The sequence below is a fragment of the Aotus nancymaae genome, unplaced genomic scaffold (assembly GCF_030222135.1).
Source record: "Aotus nancymaae isolate 86718 unplaced genomic scaffold, 86718_ANA_hifiasm-v0.15.2.pri h1tg000019l, whole genome shotgun sequence".
Classification (NCBI taxonomy): domain Eukaryota; kingdom Metazoa; phylum Chordata; class Mammalia; order Primates; family Aotidae; genus Aotus; species Aotus nancymaae.
The window spans coordinates 42,639,654-42,661,168 of NW_026988431.1; the positions used below are offsets into that span (position 1 = coordinate 42,639,654).

Sequence of the window (21,515 nt, forward strand, 5' to 3'; positions counted from 1 at the left end):
GTAAAAGACGAAGGCCAGGACCCAGCAGTCCCCGCATCCACCAAACGCGGAGCGTAGAGAGGTGGCGACCTCCGGGCGGCGGAGTGGGAGGTGCGGAGACCGAAAACACTGCAGTGCGCGAGCGCGGGCAGGGCTGGGCGGCCGTGACCGCTTTCCTCGCCCGCCACGCCCAGCGGCGGCCTCTTTAAGTAGCGGAGCCGCAGGCGGGTCCCTCTGGCATTCACGTGACTCGGTGTTGCTGGCTCGCTCGCGGAAGTGGTCCTACCTTTGCGGCCGGCGCGGGGTCTCCGGGCGCCCTGCGGGGCAGGCACACTGGGCCATCCGGCTTCCGGCCGCCGGGATGGTGCAGCTGTACAACCTGCACCCGTTCGGGTCGCAGCAGGTAGTGCCCTGCAAGCTGGAGCCGGAGCGGTTCTGCGGCGGGGGGCGTGACGCGCTTTTCGTGGCGGCGGGCTGCAAGGTGGAGGCGTTCACCGTGGCCGGCCAGGAGCTGTGCCAGCCGCGGTGTGCCTTCTCCACTCTGGGCCGGGTGCTGCGCCTGGCCTACAGCGAGGCGGGTGAGTAACCGGGAGAGCCAGCGGCCGCCTGGGGCCCGGCTCGGGGCCTCCTACTAGCGGACCGAGCATCCGGGCTGCAGTTCTAGCTGGGGATGGGACTTCTTGCTTCCCGGAACGTGCCGGGTGATCTTCCTGGGTCTGGCCGCTGATTGCTTGAAGTCGCGTTGAGCTCTATGGTTGTCCTGGCAAGCACAGCGTCTGTGGGGGAGCAGACGCTGACTTCTCCTCTTCATCATCGTTTATGGCAGAAAGGCCTCTGGCTGGATTTCACTCATCTCGGATACTTAAGCAAACAACAACAGAAAACTCTTCAGTGCGGAAGATTTCAAAGACTTACAAAAAACGTAGGAATAGGGAGACTAGTGGTGTATCCTGAACCGCCAAGTACTCCCAGCTTAAACAATTATCCCAACTCATGGCTAGTCCCTTCACATCTACACCTCCATCCACTTCCGGTCGTTTTTTGAAAGCTGACATTATGTGTTGATTTTTTGTTTATTTTATTTTATTTGAGACGGAGTCTCGCTCTTGGTGCCCAGGCTGGAGTGCAATGGCGCGATTTCGGCTCACCGCAACCTTCCCCTCGCAGGTTCAAGCGATTCTCCTGTCAGCCTCCCCAGTAGCTAGCTGGGATTACAGGCATGCGCCACCACGCCCGGCTAATTCTGTATTTTTAGTAGAGACAGGGTTTGTCTATGTTGGTGAGGCTGGTCTCGAACTCCCGACCTCAGGTGATCTACCTGCCTCGGCCTCCCAAAGTGCTGGGATTACAGGCGTGAGCCACCATGCCCGGCCATGTGTTGATTTTTAAATATATATAAGTAGAACTGAAGTTTTAGACTGCCCCCCTCTCTTTCCCTAAACAGCTGTAAGAGTAACCATTACTCTTTCCCACCAGAAATGTGAAGCAATACCAAGTAAATACCATGTGGGTGAACCCTATTTTAGAAAAATCCAGTATTTAAAACTAGATGCCTTTCAGCTTACAGAACAATTTACCATAGAATTTCTGTAACTAATACACTTACCTTTGATTCATACTTTATAAGATGGGTGTAAAGTGCAGTATTTACCGTGCAAAAGCTGGTGGCTGTGGTATTAATGGACAGCTTGAACCTGGAAGATTGGAGGTCGCTCTCTAATTCCTACTTCGCAGCTGGTTCGGTGTGAGTTTATAGAAACCTTGTGGTCTGAGTTTGTGTTAAAAAAAAAAAAAGTTGAATTAATATGTCAGTGATATCCAGACACTAGGATTTTGTGGATCAATTAAAAACTGTGGGGCAGCCATACATAGATAGTGTCTGACTGTCAAATGAATACATATGCAGGCATACCTTGTTTTTTTGCACTGCACTTTGTTGTACTTTGCAGATACTGCGGGTTTTTGTTTTGTTTTGTTTTGTTTTTCTTAACAGATCGGAAGTTTGTGGCAACCCATGTGGAGCAAATCTACCAGTTCTATTTTCACACTGCATGTGCTCACTAATATCTCTGTGTCACATTTTGGTAATTCTTGGCAATAGTTCAAGCTTTTTCATTATTATATCTGTTATGGTGAACAGCAATCTTTGATGTTACTATTGTAACAGTTTTGAGATGCCATGAACTGTGCCCATGTAAGATGGTGAACTTAATTGATATGTGTTGTATGTGTTCTGACTACTGCTCTGATCGTCTCTGCCTCTCCTGGGGCTTCCCCGTTCCCTGAGACACAACAATATTGAAATCAGGCCAATTAACTACCCCGCAATGTCTTGTAAGTGTTCAAGTGAAACTTGCATGTCTCTCACTTTAAATCAAAGGCTGGAAATGGTTAAGCTTAGTGAGGAAGGAAGGCATGTCAGAAGCTGAGATAGGCCGCTCTGTAGGCCTCTTGCACCAAAAACTTAGCCAAGTTGTGACTGCAAAGGAAAAGTTCTTGAAATTAAAAGTGTTACTCCAGTGAACACAAATGATTAGAAAACCTTATTGCTGATGGGAAAAAACTTTGGTTCTTGGTAGAAGATCAAACCAGCCATAATGCTCCCTTAAGCCTGGGCTTACTCCAGAGCAAGGCCCTCTCTTCAATTCTGTGAAGGCTGAGAGAGGTAAGGAAGCTGCAGAAGAAAATTTTAAAACTAACAGAGCTCAGCTCATGATATTTAAGGGAAGAAGCTTTCTCCATAATATAAAAATGCAAGGTGAAGTAGCAAGTGATGATGTCTGCAGCAAGTTATCCAGAAGTCCAGAAGATCTAGTTAAGATGATTTGATGGAGGCAGCTATGCTAAACAACAGATTTTCAATGTAGATAAAACAGTCTTAAATTGGAAGAAGATGCCAGCTAGGTAGGACTTTCTTGGATAGAGAGGAGAAGATAATGGCTGGCTTTAAAGAACAGGCTGACTCTTGTTAGAGGGGTAATGCAGCTGGTGACTAAGTTGAGGCCAGTGCTCATTTACCATTCTGAAAATCATAGGGCCCTTTTAAAAATTATGCTAAATCTACTCTGCCTGTGCTTTAGAAGTGAAACAAATCTGGATGACAGCACAGCTGTTACAGCATTGTTTACTGAATATTTTAAGCCCACTGTTTTGATCTACTGCTCAGAAAACAAGATTCCTTTCGATTGCTGCACATTGACAATGCACCTAGTCCCCCAAGACCTCTGATGGAGATGTGGAAGAAGGAGATTCATGTTGTTTTCATACCTGCTAACACAGCATCTATTTTGCAGCCCATGGATCAAGTAGTAATTTTGACTTCCAAGTCTCATTATTAAAGAAGTGCATTTGGTAAGGCTATAACTGCCACAGATAGTGATTCTTTGGATGGATTTGGGCAAAATAAATTGAAAACCATCTGAAAAGATCTCACCCATTCTAGATGCCATTAAAACCATTCAGGGTTCATAGAAGGAGGTCAGATATCAACATTAACAGAAATTTGGAAGTAGTCGATTCCACCCCTCATGGATGATTTTGAGGGGTTCAAGACGTCAGTGGATGAAGAGGTAGGAGAAATAGCAAGAAAGCTAGAATTAGAAGTGGACTCTGAAGATGTGTTGGAATTTCTGCAATCTTATGATCAAACTTGAATGAATGAGTTGCTTCTTATGGATGAACAAAGAAAGTGGTTTCTTGAAATGGAATCTGTTTCTGTTGAAGATGCTGTGAATATTGTTGAAATGAAAACAAATGATTTAGAATATTCCATAAACTTAGTTGATAGAGCAGTTGACAAGGTCTAAGAAGATTGTCTTTAATTTTGAAGTTCTACTGTAGGTAAAATGCTATTAAATAGCATTGCATGCTACAGAGAAATATTTTGTGAATGGAAGTGTCAATTGATGGAGCAAACTTCATTGTCTTATTTTAAGGATTTGCCATAGTCATCCCAGCTTCCAGTGACCACCACCTTGATCAGTCAGCAGCCATCAGCATTGGCGCAAGACCCTTCACCAGCAAAAAGATTATGTCACTAAAGGCTTGGATGATTGCTCTCATTTTTTAGCAATAAAGTATTTTTAGTTAAGGTACATACATTGTTTTGCTTTTTGTTTGTTTTTTTTAAGGTATAATGCAATTTCACACCTAATAGACTATAACCTAGTTCAAATATAACTTTTATGTGCACTGAGAAACCAAAAAATTTATGTGATTCTTTTTATTGCATTATTTGCTTTATTGCAATGGTCTGGAAGCAATCCTCCAATATCTCTGGGATATGCCTGTGTTTAAAAGAGAAAAAAATGAAAAGCCCTGCTATTTACCGTCATCATTTATAAAAGAAAAAGAGAACTTAACATCAAACACTGGATATCTTTAGCTTTGTGAGCAACTTACTCTGCTGTCATTTTTTTGTTTGTTTGTTTGTTTGTTTGCCTAATGACAACATCAGGGGGGCCTTCACTGGGCCACAGACCTATTTGAAAACCACTCATTAACTCTTTAAGTTCCCTTTCAGCAGGAATATTCCAATTTTGGTATTTCTTATAAAATCTGTCTTTAAGAGTCATACCTGTTAGAATATTGGTAGTTTTCTCTATGCTCCCCCTTTTAAGGCATAAGAGTTCTTACTTTCAAGAGTTCTATTGAGTTGCAAACTCACCAGTTTCAAGTGTGTGTGTGTGTGTGTGTGTGTGTGTGTGTCAGAGACAGAGAGAGACAGAGACAGAGAAAGACAGACAGACAGGCATACACACAGACACAATATGTTTACATGATTTGCTTCATTCTTCCAAGTGGATGTTTATTTTAGAATTTGAAGTGGCAGGTATTATGTAAACTTCTAACTTTCTTCCCTATCAGATCTTTGGATGGCCACTACCTATGCATATGAGTTACTTGGGGAGTTTCAAAAAATCCCCGTGCCTGGGCCACACCCTCAATACAGTAAGAGTTTCCCTGCAGTGAGGCCAGCATTGGGGAGAGTCAGATATTTAGCCAGGATTGAGAACCACTGACCTAGAGCTGCACTGGCTGCAGGAGACCGTGAGTAGCACTGTAGCCTCATTAATGAGGCCTTGAAGAATAAAGATGTTTTTATAATCCAGTTGGCTGCCTTACAGCAGGTTCAGGAGTCATGTGAGATGGAATTAGCATCACGGGTCATGTAGCTCAAGGGAAAGTTTCAGTCCATAGCTTGAACTTCAACCCCTGGGTACAGCTCCAATTAATCTACCCATAAATGAACATAAATAGGGCTGACTTTGGTTATGCTGATGTCCAAATAACTTGTTTTCCACTTCTCAGCTTTTCCCTTTTGGCCCCTTCCTTCCATTCACAGTAACTGGGACATGAGGATTCCTGCTCAGTGCCCAGCATCCTCCTCTGTAGCAAGTCTCCTCATCAAAAATGGAAAGAATCTTATGTCAGCCATCTGTATTTACTAAAAATGCTTTTCAGGTCTCAAGCAGAAAACATTTTCAGGTTAAAAAAAAAATCTCAAATTAGCTGAAAGTTTTTAAAATAAAATTGGGGAGCTATTAGGGAGAAAATAGGTAGAAATTTTGAAGGATAGGGGCCCCTGATATCATCATCGATAAGGGAAAATTAGGCTTTGTGTGTGATATGGTTTGGCTGTGTCCCTACCTGAAGTCTCATCTTGAATTGTAATCCTCATAATTCCCACGTGTCAAGGGTGGGACCAGGTGGAGGTAATTTGATCATGGGAGCAGTTTCCCCCATGCTGTTCTCATGAAGATCTGATGATTTTTAAGTATCTGGCATTTCCCCAGCTCACACTTATTCTCTGTACTGCCACCCTGTGAAGAGGTGCCTTCTGCCATGATTATGAGTTTCCTGAGGTCTCCCTAGCCATGTGGAATTGTAAGTCAATTAAACCTATTTTCTTTATTACTGGTCTCAGGTATTTGCTTATAGCAATAATGTGAAAATGGACTAATGCAGTGTGTAAAGCAAAGAAGAGGAGAGACATGAGAACAGCCCACTCTTGAAAGAGAAAGACCTGATGGCCAGGGTCAAGTGCTGTGTGGGGTCCTTTGGTGGTAAACACTTGTTAATGGGGTATCTAGTGGTGGTGGGGCATAGAGGACACAAGACCACAAGGCTGTCATTGCCTGGCCTTTAGCACAAGTGTACTAAACCAGCCTCAGCCCATCTACCCTCCCCAAGCCCTACTTTCTCTCAATTTTCCTGAAGTCTTAAAACATATTTTGATACCTTATAAATTATTTCTGCCTTCTGATGTCAGTTCTGTCATAGCAGTACAACCTTTAATCTGGTATTACTGTTAGCCATGTTTGTGATCTTGCTATAAGAGGGAAAGTTTACTTATTTTTAAAAATCAATAATTCTAAGCTCAAGAATAAAAATGGGAATGATTTTTCAGTTTACTTAATAAAGAAAGAAGCTGAGCCTAGACTACATGGTGAAACCCTGTTTATACATATAAATATATACACACATATACAAAAATTAGCCAGGTGTGATGGGTCACACCTGTAGTTCCAGCTACTTGGGAGGCAGAAGTAGAAGGATCACTTAAGCCTGGGAGGTGGAGGTTGCAGTGAGCCAAGACAACTTGGGCAACAGAGCAAGACACTGTCTAAAAAAAATGTTTAAAAGGTAAAATGAGGCACTGTACACATAGTGCTTAAAAATATTTAGTTCCCTTCTCTTGTAAAGGGTTATAACTTCCACAGACTCCTGTAGACTTGTTTCTCCCTTCTATCAGTTTGGGAAATAGCATTATTGGGCAAAGAACATAAACTTTTGTGCTAAACAGATCTAGGTTTGAGTCCTAGTTTCCTAATTTGTTGGTTGTGTTGCCTTAGGCAAGTTATTTTGCTTGTATGTGCTTCAGATTCCTGATGTATAAAATGAGGAGGGAGATAAATATATCTTGAAGGGCTGTTGTGAGGATTAACTGAAGAAACTCTAAAGCTCTGATCATAAGGATTGTCAGGTAGGCACACTTAGCAAGTGCTGGATTATTTAAAGACCAAGTCATTAATCTGGAAAAACACAAGACCACATGGGCACTAGGTACAATTTGCAGACTATCAACATTAGTTAATATACGAATTTTATAGGTGAAATAGACATGTACAGGTACATGAATAAAAAGGTTTATTGTAATTAAGTATTCTTAGTTTTAAAATGTATTTAATAACTTGAATATGATACCAAAAGTATAGGCAACAGAAGAAAAATAGGTAAACTGGACTTTATCAAAATTAAAGACGTGTATCAGAAGACTCTTATGAACAGATTGAAAAGATAACATGGAATGGGAGAAAATATTTGCAAATCATATATCTCATAAGGGATTAATGTATAGAATATATATAATAAAGAACTCTTACAACTCAACAACAACCAAAAAAACTTGATTGAAGAATGGGCTAAGGACTTAAATAGACATTTCTCCAAAGAAGAAGATATGTAAATGTCAAAAAACATATGAAAAGATGCTCAACATCACTGATCATTAGGGAAATGCAAATCCAAACCACACTGAGATAGCACCTCACACTCATTAGGATGCCTGTTATCAATAAAAAAAAAAAAAAAATTAGCAAGTGTTAGGAAGAATTTGGAGAAATTGGAACCCTTGTACATTGCTGGTAGGGATCTAAAATAACACAGCCTCTGTGGAAAACAATTTGGCAATTTCTCAAAACATTAAACATAGAATTACCATATGATCCAGCAATTCCACTTCTGGGTGTATACCCAAAATAACTGAAAACAGGGACTTGAATGGATACATGTATACCAATGTTTGTAGCAACATTATTCCCAAGAGCCAAAAGGTGAAAACAGTCCAAGGATCCATTGACAGGTTAATGAGTGGGTAAATTGTATAAACATATGGTAGAGTATTATTTGGCTTTTAAAAGCAATGAAATTCTGATGCATGCCACAACCTGGATAAATCTTGTAGAAATTATTCTAAGTGATATAAGCCAGACACAAAAGGAAAAATACAGTATGGTTCAACTTATATGAGGTACCTGGAGTAGTCAAATTCATAGAGATAGAAAGTATAATGGTGGTCTCGTCCTGGGGAGAGGGAGGAATAGGAAGTTATTGTTTAATGGGTACAGAGTTTTTTAGTTGATGAAAAAGTTACAGAGATGGATGGTAGTGATGGTTACAGAGCAACGAGAAGATACCAGTGCCACTGATCTGTAGACTTAAAAATGGTGAGAATAATACATTTTGTGTTTTGTGTATTATACTACAATTTAAAAATTTTTAATTTATTTACTGGGAGAATTTTAGGAAGATGGAGGCCTCAACTTTATCCCAACGCTGTCCAAACTGCTTCTCTGTAAAAGTGAACAAACTTAGGGCACCTGTAGGATCTCTAGGCATTCTACCAAGATTCCAGGGACAGAACAGGTTCAGGCTCCATGTCTGTGGCATAAAAAGAACCATCATCGGGAGAAAGCTTGCTACCTCTAGAAGACAGGATCATTTTGGAGGAGCGGGCCTAGTCAGCCCAGTGAATGTCCACAGAAAGGGGCAGCACCTGCTTGCTTGCCTCATAAGTACATGAGAAGTAAATGTAATGGCAGCATTTCAATTTCAATTCATTGGAAAAGGGCCGATTTGCTTAATAGTGTTAATATAATAGAGTCTACATTTGGAAGAACTGAAGTTAGATCCTCTGACTTATCCCCCTTCCTTACTCACAAAATTCTGAAGATTAAAAAAATATGTTTTTTTAATCTTTAGATTTAATCCACTAAAATAGAAGGAAATGTAGGGGGCATATTTATGTAATTTGGAGGACATGGATAGGAACTCAGAAGGCAAAGAGGAAAAGATACTTATAGTACTAAATAAAAATGTTAAGGTAAAAGATGTCATCAGCAAAGTCAAAATCAGACAATAGACTACGCAAAACTATTTACTATTTATGGATGACAAAAGGTTAACATTCCTTTTAAGCAGAGAGCTACAGTTCCATGATAAGAAAAACAAATCAGCAACTTAGTAAAAATTGGACAGCATGCAGAAGAGAAACTATACATGGTTGATAAACATAGGAAAAGATGGCCAGCTTTATAAAAAGATCTGGGAAATGTAAATTATAATAACCATGAGAGTCCATGTTTCTCCCATTGTGTAGAGTCAGTCCTAGTAAGAATATGAGGAAACAGGCATGTGTAAGCAGTCCTGCTGGTGACATGAATTTCTATTATCTAATTGATAGTAATCTGACAATATTGAAATTTAAAATGCTCATGTCCTTTGGCCCAACATTCTCACTTTTGGGAATCTGTACCATTGAAATAAATCCCTCAGTAAATAAATATATAGATACAGGCCTGTGTATTACTATGAAGCATAGTGGCAAAAAAAAAAAAAAAACAAGCAAACAAACAAACAAAAAAATCCTGGACATATATTTGAATGTTTATCAGTAGGGGAATTGTTGAATAAATTATGCCTATGTATATATGGGATGTTGAACATACTGAAAAGGATGTTAGATATCCATGTGTCAGCCTGAAGGGAGAGAGTTATTAATAATTTTTTGAAGTTGCAGATTGTTAGATATATTTAATGTGATTACATTTTAGTTTTTGTTTGTTTTTAAAAAAGACAAAATAGCGCTCTGTGATCTCTGTTTATAAGAGAGAAAGGTGTTCAAAGGCACATACCAGGCTGCATGTTAACATTGGGTCCTCAAAGGGGAGATGGTTATGCTTTTCATTTTGCATCTCTTTACCACTTTACCCTTTTGACATCTCATGACCAATGTATGTTACTTTTATAAGTTAAAACTTATACAATCAACAATTTAGAGAAAATTAACTTGGATTTGTATTTTCTTTGCATTTCCAACTTTATCTTGTTTCTCAGACTTGTGATTTTTTGGAAGGAGAGGGTTTGAAGTCTAAGTTCAACTCCTGAGAGTTCCTTAATGTATACCTAATCTTAATGTCACAGTAGTAGTAAACTCTGTCAATTAGAGCTTTGTTGGAACTACAGATTTAGAGCTACAGTGAACACTTAATATAATGAATAAAATGTTATGTGGACAATTAATGGGTTGTCTTAAGACACTAAAATGGGGAAAGATTGCATTTCAGAACCTCAAAGCCTAATGTCAGTATGTCAGTTAAAAATACACCTAAGATTTTATTACTTAGGGTTTTATTCTATTCAATCTTTTTTTTTTTGTTTTTTTTGAGATGGAGTTTCGCTCTTGTTGCCCAGGCTGGAATGCAGTCGCATGATCTCTGCTCACTGCAACCTCTGCCTCCTGGTTTCAAGCGATTCTCCTGCCTCAGCCTCCCGAGTAGCTGAGATTACAGGCATATGCCAGTAATCCACACTTGACTAATTTTGTATTTTTAGTAGAGACAGGGTTTCTCTATGTTGATCAGCCTGATCTCGAACTCCTGACCTCAGATGATCTGCCTGCCTTGGCCTCCCAAAGTGCTGGGATTACAGGCGTGAGCCACTGCTCCCGGCCTCTATTCAATCTTTAATTCGACCATTTGTGTTAGAATTCATTAATAGTACTCATGTCAGCAAGGGAGGTGGTTGTATTTCTAATCACAAATTCTAAGTAAAGTCTTTATTTCTTCTCAGGAGATTATCTGGTAGCAATTGAAGAGAAAAACAAAGCTACATTTCTACGTGCTTATGTGAACTGGAGAAATAAAAGGACTGAAAACTCTCGTGTGTGTATCCGAATGATTGGGCATAATGTGGAGGGACCCTTCAGTGGAGCTTTCAGAGACCAGATGTACATTGTTGAAATGCCACTTTCAGAGGCCCCCTTGTGCATTTCCTGTTGCCCTGTGAAAGGAGACCTTCTTGTTGGCTGCACGAATAAATTAGTCTTATTTAGTTTGAAGTACCAGATCATTGATGAGGAATTCTCACTATTGGACTTTGAACGTTCTTTAGTTATACACATAGATAATATCACTCCTGTCGAGATTTCTTTTTGTGTTGGATATGTTGCTGTCATGTCAGACTTAGAAGTCTTAATCCTAAAACTGGAGTCGGGCCCTAAAAATGGAGAGAAAGTTCACCACCATCCACATAAGACCAACGATCAAATGAGACGGACAGAAGAAGGTAAATAATGAATTTGACTTGCTTTCCTTTTTAGGAATAGGGAAAGCCTTCACCTTTGGCAGTCTGAAGGGCCATGGTATATATTAGGCCTGACCATATTATTTATAGATTTCATTATTCCTATTTCATGGGAGTTGGGTTTATGATCTGGCTGTCCATGTCTTACTTTGTGGCATGTAAATATATTTGTCAGTGGAAGTAATGGAACAACCACTGCTAGATGAGGAATTTCTAGTTCTGGTCCTCATATTTACTAGTTGAATGACCTTGGGTTAATTATGCCATCTCTGAGTTTCAATATCCTCATGTGTAAAATGGGGAAGAAAGTACCTATCCTGTTGTACTTTATCAGTTGTTGTGGAGATTAAATGAGCAAGCATTAAGACTTCACAGCCATAGTGCCTTGTAAATATTTTAATATTTAAATAATTTTATAAATAAAATTATTATAGATCTATTTAATTGGTGAGAGGATGTTATGAAATCTAATTTTCATTCAAACAGAACTCTTAAATTTTGTTTTTTGAAGGCATCAGTAATGAAATTTCACAGCTTGAGTCAGATTTTGTTATCTGCCAGAAGCCCCTGGAACTTCTTGGTGAAAAAAGTGAACAGTCTGGATTATCTGTTACACTGGAGTCTACGGGATTAGCTGATGACAAAAGAAAATATTCCCACTTTCAGCACCTGCTCTATAGGTATGATAGAGCTTTTTATTTACCAGCATTTAATGTGTGTGTGTATATATATATATATATATATATGCCTGCTTAAAGTACATGGAAGTTACATTTTTCCCTTTCTCTGTCTTTTTAAACCCACAGACGTTTTGCTCCTGATATTTCATCCTATGTCTTGTCTGATGACATCAAGTTGCATTCCCTCCAGCTGCTGCCCATTTACCAGACTGGTAAGCATGACAGTGCAGGAGTGTGACAGTACAGCAAGGTGAAGATGCTCTGTCTGGGCTGGAAGTGGAGACCCATGTGGGTAATACATTTGGTTCTTCCACTGAGTCTCCCTGTGGCTTTTGACAAAGTTCTTAGCCAATACCTGGGAGTACTAGAAAGGGAAGTCATACCTGCTAGGAGAAGCCATGGAGAGGGCATGACAGACTGAACTTATTTCCCTTTTTGAAATGGCCTATGGGCCCAAAAAGTTAGAGGAGAGGTATGTCTGGGTTTTAGCTAGGTATTTGGCAAAGCTTCTTATGATGGCCTTGTGAACAAGGTGTGAAAATGTGGAATGAATGGGAAATAATTTAGAGCAGTGGTTGTCAACCCTGCTACACATTGGACTTATGCTTTTAAAAAATATCGATACACCTGAATGCTTTTAAAAAATATCGATGCTCAGGCTCTACACGCAGGATATCAGTTACAGGGCCTGGGCATTAGTATTTTTTAAAAGCTCCTGAAGAGTCTAATGAGCACCACGATTGAGAATCACTAATAGGGCCTGCACTCACTTCTGACCTGATTAACATCTTTAGATGTTACCTAGAGAAAGATACAAATATTATTCTGATTAAATGTCTTTCTAACCCTCATTTATTTTTTTCTTTCTTTTGGTAAATATTTATAGAGTACCTACTGTGTTGGGCATTGTGCTGAATACTAGGGAACTAACAGAGTGAAGCAGTTGCTGTTACTGAGCTAATTGTCTAATGGGGGAAGGGAGACAGTTGAATATTGGGAGACTCACAGTTCCACCCTGAAATGAGTGATCTGTTGTAAACCTCCTTATGAGATCCTATAACAAAAGACCCTGACCTCATCTTGAGGTCAGAGAAGGCTTCCTGAGAAAGAGGATCTGAAGAGTAAATTGGACTGACTTGGGAATAGGGGTTGGTGTAGGGAAGGGGAAGAAGTGAAGAGAGCCTTCCAGACAGAAGCAGCAGCAAAAGCTCTGTGGTAGAGGAAGAATCACGTTTGAGAAACTTAGAGAAGCAAAACTAAGGGACGGCAATGAGACAGGGCTGGAGACCAGACAGGGCCAATAACCATATTAGAGGATCAGCTAAAGATCCAGTGAGCTTCCCATAGCACTTGGAATAAAAACTCCAAATCCATTCTGTGACCTACATGACCTTAATTCTGAGCCCATCTTGTCCCAGTCACCCTGCTTACTGTTTTTCATCCATAGTGGTGTTTCCTTCTGCCTTAGGCAAGCCACATGCACTCTTATCTAAGACCTATTATTCTCACTTCTTGTGCTTAGAGTGTACTTCCCTCAGATCTTGTGTGACTGGTGCATTTAAGTCATTCAGTTCACAACTGAAGTGTAACCTCATCATGGAGGACTTCTCTGACCTCTCAATTTAAAATCCCCTTTCTCCTATCACACTGGAGTTTACTTGTTCACTCTACATCTCAATCCTCATCACTAGAATGAAGGCTCTGTGAAAGCAGTTACACTATCTTGTATACTGTTGTATCCCTAGAATCTCGAACAGCACCACTTAGTAGATACCTAATGAATATTGACTGAATAGACAAATGAATGGATGGGTGGTATGTATTTGAGCTGGGCCCTAATGGATGAGTAGAATTTTTAGAAGATGGAGATTTCTGTAGGATATTACATAATGGGAACCAACATTACATGAGTGTAAAATTATCATGTGTATTTGGAGATTAGTGAACAGTTCTCTTTGACCATACCACAGATGTGTGGGAAAAAAAAGAATAAGAAAAAAACTGGACATTTGGCTTTTAGCCAAATATGGAGAGTTCAGAATTGGACTTCTGCTGTTAATTGGTATCCCTGAAGGGTGTCAGTCAGCGTACTTGTTAAACAACTTTGGTTATGAAAAACTACACCTACATGTAGATATAAAATAGTGCAGTGAACCCCCATGTACCCATCAAACAGCTTCAGTAGTGTTATTGTATGCTGCATTATTCTGATGCGCATCCCAGAGTTCATATCATTTCATCCATAAAATAGTTTAACATATGTCTCTATATATTCTTTTACTTAAACCCAGAATGCTATTTCCCATTAAAAAAAATTTGTTGATATCACCAGATATTCAGTAAGGGTTTACATTTCTCTGCTTGACTAAAAAACTACTACAATTCATTTGTTTGAATCATATTCCAAATAAAGTTCATACATTGCAATTGATTGCTACGTCTTTTATGCTCTTTTAATATATAGACTTTCCCTCTACTCTCTTTCTTTGCATCTTATTTAACAAGAAGTTAGACTCTTTACTGTAAAATTTCCCACAATCTGAATTTTACTAATTGAATCCTTGCAGTGTCATTTAACATGTTTCTGTATCCACTGTATTTCCATGTGAGTTGGTAGATGGAAATCTGTGCTGCCCAGTATGGTAGCCATTGGTCAGATGCTGCTATTGAGCACTTGAAATATGACTAGTGTGAATTGAGATATGGCATAAGTATAAAATGCACATTTGATTTTGAAGACTTAGTACAAAAATACATACAGTATCATTAATTTTTTTGTTTATTGCTTCTTGAAATGGTAATATTTTTGGTATGTTGGGTTAATACAGTGTAATTAAAATTTTGCCTGTTCCTTTTGACTATTTAAAATGTGATTACTAGAAATCTTTAAATTACAGATGTGGCTCACATATTTCTATCGACATTGCTGGTCTATACTCAGGCTTGCTCAGATTATTTATTATTATTGTTGTTTTTTTTTTTTTTGAAACACAAGTAGTGTCGAGCTCTGCCAGTGGACTCTTTTTGTGATATTAACAGCCATTGATGATCATTACATAGATCTGTTAATTTAGTAGGGGTTGCACAATGCTGATATTCTAATTATATTACTCCTTTTTTTACTTCTTATCGGCATTCTTCTGTAAAGAGCAACTTCCCATCTGCAACTCTTTGGTTACCCGCTGATAAGAGTTTGCATAGCAAAGTCAAGATATGATTATTTCCCATTATTTACTGGTTTCATGGTGTTTTACTTCTTTCATTTTTGCATGCAGGTCCTCTTACTTCTGATGGAAAAAATTTGTCTCAGCAAAGAGAATTGCTGAGTCTCTTTTGCTTTTTCTCATTACCTCATGTGGGCTATCTCTACATGGTTGTGAAATCTGTTGAATTGATGTCGGTCTACCAGTATCCTGAGAAGTCTCAGCAGGCAGTACTCACGCCACAATTTTTGCATGTCATTACAAGGTACTGTTACAGGGTCACTTGCTGGCCTGTGAGTTGCTTATTTTTCTGTAAATTTTTGAGGTGCTGCCTAAATCTTTGAGAATTGTGTGAACTAGCATAGAGTACTATAAATTCATGAGTTACATGTCATTGTAAGTCTGTCTTTTGATGACCCATACCTGCCTTTTCAATGTCAAAATTTAGACACTGGTTTTGTCTTTGCTTTGTTTCCTTAGACTGGTTGGGGATCCCTGTAAGTTCTTCATAAAGGAAGACTTTTGTAGAGAATCTTAATGAAAAGTCAATGGGGCCAGTCAGAGCATCTCTTTAAGTTTCTTTTTAGATTTCCTATTTTTTTTTCTCACTGCTACCTTATTTTTCCAGTATAAATTGAGTTATATTATAATGGTTTAGAACTGTGAAGGGGCCAGAGAGATGATCTGATTCTCTCCTTGATTAGCACAGATGGGGAAGTAGTTACATAGAGGTTAGAATTGGCCAAAGTCATGGGCTAATTGGTGGCAGATGTGTTGAGTTGCCTTCCCTTATTATGCTGGCGTGTAAACTGGGTTCATAAGCAGTAGCTTGATCTCATTTCCTTTTAATCTCAATAGCACATGATGGTTTTGGTTTTATTTCCTCTTTTTTGAGCTTAGATTATGTTCAGGGCACTGCCTTGTGACCTCTGACCAAGCAACTGTGAATAAGATACACTAATCACTTTCTAAATCAACAATATAAGAGAAGGTTAGAGAGACGTGCAAGGGTCAGAGACACTAGGAGATTTGTGAAAAATGTCTTAAAACCTCATGAAAGTGCAGTAGGCACTGGGAGGAGGGAAATTACATCTGGCTAAGTTGTATGGGGAAGTTGTGGATAGCTGACTGTGTTTGAAGTGAAGCATGAAAGCTAGCTAGAATTTTGGTAGATGAAGATTGGAAGAGATGTGCATTACAGATTGAAGGAAGACTATAAACAAAAACTGTATCAAGTTTTTAGCAACATCCAAAAATTAATTGCACAGGACAGAGATTCCCCCCACCACTGAGTGGTGGTATCAGAATCTCTAGCAGGTGCTGGAGTTTATTTCAAACTGCATAGAACCCATCCGGAGATTCTGATGTCCACTCTTAGTGGTTGTGCTCCTCTCTCCACCTGATTTCTGGCTTAAAGAGAGATGCTGCTGATGGGATTGTGTTTCATAAGTGAACAATGTGGAGGTAGCTAGTCTTTCCAATTTCCAAAGTATTGTGTAGTGATGCTCTTTAAATATAAAGAAGCTGAAAAGTAGAGAGGTGGTGAAAATAGTGCTTGAGAGAGAGCTCAAGAATTTGAAAATTAAACTAAGGACTTTTTTAAAGTTTTGACCAGAAAAAATGATGTGATCAGAACATTGCTTTAGGAAAATTAATGGTGGCTGTTGTGGAAGATGGATTGAACATAGAAAAATAAGCTATTGGAATAGTTCAGGCAAGGATATTACGGGGTGGTATTTAGGCAGTGTAGTGGTAATGAAAGGAGAAGGGAGGATGCATAGGAGAGGCGTCAGCGGGAAAGTTAAAAGACTGGTCTGATGGGATAATGGGTATGTAGGAGGCATGAAAAATTCCACCAAGGTTTTGAGTCTGCTTTTATGAAAGAATGGAGGCTGGCGAAATGTGGAGCAAAAGAAATGTTTGGTTTAGACATTTGAGATTGAGATGCTTATAGATTATCAAGAGATAATGCTAAGTAGGCTTTTGGACACATAGAACTGTAGATTAAGATAAAGAGGAAAACTTAGAAGTTTTATTACCATCAAAAAAAAAAAGAGTTAATTATTAAAGTAGTGAACCTGACCCCAGGAGTGTATAGACAGTGAAAAGTTAAAGAACTAAACTCCGGTGAAGGTCTTGTTCAGTAAGCAAGAGTAGAAAGAGAAAGATCTTTAAGGATGCAGAAGAGTCTACGAAAATATGCCATCTCAGAAACCAAGGAAAAAGAGAGGGAGAAGGAAGAAATAAAAATACTAATTTCTGTCCCATCATATAGATATAAAAGACTATCCATCTTTTTCCCATCTTATTGAACATATGTGAAGTACACTGAGAATTTAGTGAGTAGACCTACTAAATCTATTGCCCCATCTCTCATATATAAGTTATGAACAAATTTGGAGTATAGAGTCCTGAAAGCATTATATTATGAGTTTGAATGGACTTTTAATTCATGGGTTTTGACTGCCTCCGGATAGGAAATTTTTGAGCTTTTCTTATTATCAGCACTAAAGGAGACTGACATCATTAACTTGACTGTGAAACCCTTGGACATTAGAATAGCAGTTGCTTTATGTAAATTCAGATTCTTAATAAGAATCTACACTCTTGGGCCGGGTGCGGTGACTCACGCCTGTAATCCCAGCACTTTGGGAGGCCGAGACGGGTGGATCATGAGGTCAAGAGATCGAGACCATCCTGGTCAACATGGTGAAACCCCGTCTCTACTACAAATACAAAAATTAGCTGGGCATGGTGGCGCACGCCTGTAGTCCCAGCTACTTGGGAGGCTGAGGCAGGAGAACTGCTTGAACCCAGGAGACGGAGGTTGCGGTGAGCCGAGATCGCGCCATTGCACTCCAGCCTGGGTAACAAGAGTGAAACTCCGTCTCAAAAAAAAAAAAAAAAGAATCTACACTCTTATTTTTTAAATCTTACATTCTTACATTGTTGAACTCATTTTTACATCATTTTTTTTTTTAAGACAGAGTTTCGGTCTTGTTGCCCAGGCTAGAGTGCAATGGTGTGGTCTTGGCTCACTGCAACCTCTGCCTCCCGGGTTCAAGTGATTTCCTGCCTCTGTCTCCCAAGTAGCTGGGATTACAGGCACCTGCCACCATACCTGGCTAATGTTTTTGTATTTGTAGTAGAGACAGTTTCACCATGGTGGCCAAGCTGGTCTCCAACTCCTGACCTCAGGTGATCCACCCGCCTTGGCCTCCCAAAGTGTTGGGATTACAGGTGTGAGCCACCGTGCCTGGCCCATCTTTTTTATTTTACCCAGTAGATTAATGTTTTAAAAATATCTTATCCTATAAGGTGGTCTTTGAAAGTTTCTTGAAGATTAGTGTATTTATACACCTAAAGAAAGCAATAGGGTTTTTTTTTAAGAAGCAAAGAACAAAATAAAATCATGTAAAATGCCAACTTTATGGAAATGTATAAGTTAGGAAAGCTCCCCACCATGAAATCCTATTCTTCTAGAGTTAACCACATCAAGACTTTTTTTTTTTTTTTACAATGCCTTATTTTTTACAGAAATTGATCACACTCTGTCCACTGTTCAGCAACTTGCTGTTTTATATAGCAGTATGTCGTGGACATCTTACCATGCCAGCACATTTCAGTTTACTTTATTATTTCTCTTGTATGTACTTCTGCCTAGAATTCCAACAGTAGCCAACAGGCTGGATTCCTATAGGTAAGTCAGGGAACCCTGCCTTTTTATCTCTAGAATCTACGGTCATTTGTTTTTGTGGTCATAGCTATTTCCAGCTGTTCTTCTGGTCCCGCTGCAGGTGATTTTTTGCTTCCCTGTCTCTCAGTTTACTTCCCAAGGTTGCTAACTCGACTCCAGATTTGTAAGTGGTGGTACTACTGTCCCAGTTATTATCAGGACTCCGAAGATCATTTCCTAGAACTTTTCAGAAATAGAGATGGCAGTGGGCTGCCATCCAGGCATCTGTTGTGCACTTACTGTGGAGTCCCTAGGTCCTTTTTGTATGCAGAAGCAACCTGGAGTTGTGGAAAGAGGTAGAAGAGTGTGAGGGGTCAGGAGACCTGGGATCTAATTGGCTCTGCTCTCCAGAGAGGCGGTGGACCAGTCATGAACCTTTCATGCCCCAATCTTTAAAACAAATTGCTGGACTAGTAATTCTGAAGATGCCTTCAGATGGTCTGTCATTTTCAATTTGACCATTGGATTTGAGTTTGCATAGTCTGCGTTGTCCAGTATAATCCAGGATGGATTTCATCATGAGGTGGGTGAGAAAGAACAACAGTTAAGAAATGGATTTTAATCCTGGTTTTGATAGACACTCATCTGTACCTTGGGCAGGTACTAGGGACATCATTTGTCTGTAAAATGAAGATATTGACCCAGATCCATGGTTCCTAACTAGGGATGCACATCAGAGTCACATAGGGAGTTTTGTAGAAATATATACTTCTAGATTCAGCCCTTAGAGATTGTGATTCACTAGGGGTGTTATGGGGACTAGTTATATATTTTTAAAAACACACCACAGGGATTGTGAGGCATTCCTCTTATTGAGAAGCAGATAACCTTGGCAACGTTTGACAAATATTTGAGTCTTCTGCCACCCCTGCCATTGCCCTGTTTGCCTATGAAGCCCTCTCTACTGTGGGCATGTTGGTTCTTGGCCTCACTTTGCTCAGCAGCCTATGTCTTCCTCCTCAGTAACAACCTGCAGTGTTTCACTGTGCGGTGCAGTGCGGCAGCAGCTCGTGAGGAGGACCCGTACATGGACACCACCCTGAAGGTAAGAACTGGTTTATGAAGACAGTGAAACCTTAAGATCACAAAGGAGCACATGAATGCTCGTAGATTTGCCCTCAGTCCTAAGCTAGGCAAGAACAAAAGATCTTAAGGTTGTCTAATGTATTGAATTAGAACTTTTGGATATAAAATAGAAATTCGTGGCTTAGTTGATAGTTTTTAAGATTGCTTTGCGAACATTTCACTCCGAATTGATTTAGTGCATAGTTTTTAAAGTTTGGTAAAGAATATAAAAAGTGTGAACTGAGAGCAGTTCACGACTATAGTATGCTATAATTTTATTTATTTATTTTTATTTTAACTTTTAATATTTTCGAGGCAGGGTCTTGCTCTGTCACCCAGGCTGGAGTGCAGTGGCACAGTCATGGCTCAGTGTAGCCTTGAACTCTTGGGCTCAATGATCTTCCCACCTCAGCCCCTCAAGTAGCTGGGACTAAAGGTGTGCACCACCATGCCCAGATATTTATTTATCTATCTATTTTTAGTAAGAAGTAATGTGCTTAGTCCCTTAAAAAAAAAATACTCTTGGCCACAAAATAAATGCAGACATTATTATGTTGAGATTCTGTGTTTTCTGACTTTAAATTTCTGTTCTCAGAAATGTACTGATCATTTACCTTATATTCATCTATGTTATTTTACTTCTGAAGTATAAGCTATTTGAATTGTATATTCGTTAGGAGTATACATGCTGCAAGAAGCTCCTAAATCATGATGCTCTGTATTTCAGAAGTTGGTTTATATCTGCCTGGATCCTGGAATACCTTTTTCCAAAAAAAATAAGCCTTCAATAATGATGGTTGTCTTAACAAACCAGTCCTGACCTAGTGCCTAATGTGTCTGAGGTACTCTTTCACAGTCACTGTTGCCCAGATTGTGTTATATGATAGTGTTTTATGGAAAGCATGGCCTCTGAGTTCCTAGTGACCCTTTTTAATGGCCTGCCTGTGGTTTTCTGTTGTTGACCAGGCTTATGGCCTGCTCTTAGCCTCTTGGGAAACTACAACCACAGATTTCCTGTGCCTTTGTTTGTATAAGATATACACATGGCCTTTCCAGAGATTATTTTAAAATCAGGGTTATTTCCTTTGTAAAAATAGAAAGATAACAGATTAAAAATACAAAACTTCCTTCTTTGTCCTCTTCTTTCTTTTCCTTGCCTTTTCAAACCTCAGAAAGACATAGGCTTATATAGGGGTGATGGTGCAATTTCAAGTACCTAATAGATTGAAGTAGGATCAATATGCACTTGGAAAGAAAAAAATTCCATGTATTTTCAGAGTCTTATAAATGCAGAGGGAAGGAACAAGGAAGAGACGAAGGGGAGGGATAAGGAGAGGTGGGCATCTGGTGGGGGTATGCCCCCCTTGAGGCCAGTGGAGGTAGGAGGGGGAGGGATAATCACACCTCACGGTTCCTCCTTTCTTGTGACTCCACCAGTTCTGAAGCCCTAGATGCCAGTTAAACAAGTGCACATTTAGCCCACTTGCTGACTCAAGCTTTAGAGCTGTGATGTCTGAAAAAAGTTTCACAATCTGAGAGTCTGGTTGAAAGTGCATGTGGTCTGTCTGCTTTTCCTCTGAGATTCTGGCTCCTCAGCACTAGCCAAGCCACCTTAACTATTTTTACATGGAGGTAACAATGAGTGTGACCTCAGAATCAAAACAGCATGCATGGACAAGAAGGCAGGGTCCTGGCAGCAGCTCCCAG

The 21,515-nt window shown here is 39.7% G+C and overlaps 1 protein-coding gene across 6 annotated transcripts in view; it reads left to right on the plus strand.

Annotated features, from left to right (window-relative positions):
• Positions 1-251: 251 nt before the first annotated feature.
• The window catches only part of HPS3 (HPS3 biogenesis of lysosomal organelles complex 2 subunit 1), a 41,826-nt gene continuing 20,562 nt past the window's right edge, over positions 252-21,515 (plus strand). For 4 of the 6 annotated variants that reach the window (XR_001104853.2, XR_001104854.2, XM_012437032.2 and 1 more), the window contains exons 1-6: positions 341-557; positions 10,612-11,106; positions 11,636-11,804; positions 11,931-12,016; positions 15,080-15,272; positions 19,707-19,788. Coding sequence is in view for 4 of the 6 variants with exons in the window: in XM_012437032.2 (XP_012292455.2) it covers positions 341-557; positions 10,612-11,106; positions 11,636-11,804; positions 11,931-12,016; positions 15,080-15,272; positions 19,707-19,788 (1,242 nt within the window). In the remaining 2 variants the exon portion in view is untranslated. Of the gene's footprint in view, positions 558-1,190; positions 6,965-10,611; positions 11,107-11,635; positions 11,805-11,930; positions 12,017-15,079; positions 15,273-19,706; positions 19,789-21,515 lie in introns of those variants that run through there. The other 2 variants (XM_012437031.2, XM_012437033.2) reach the window with 2 other exon arrangements.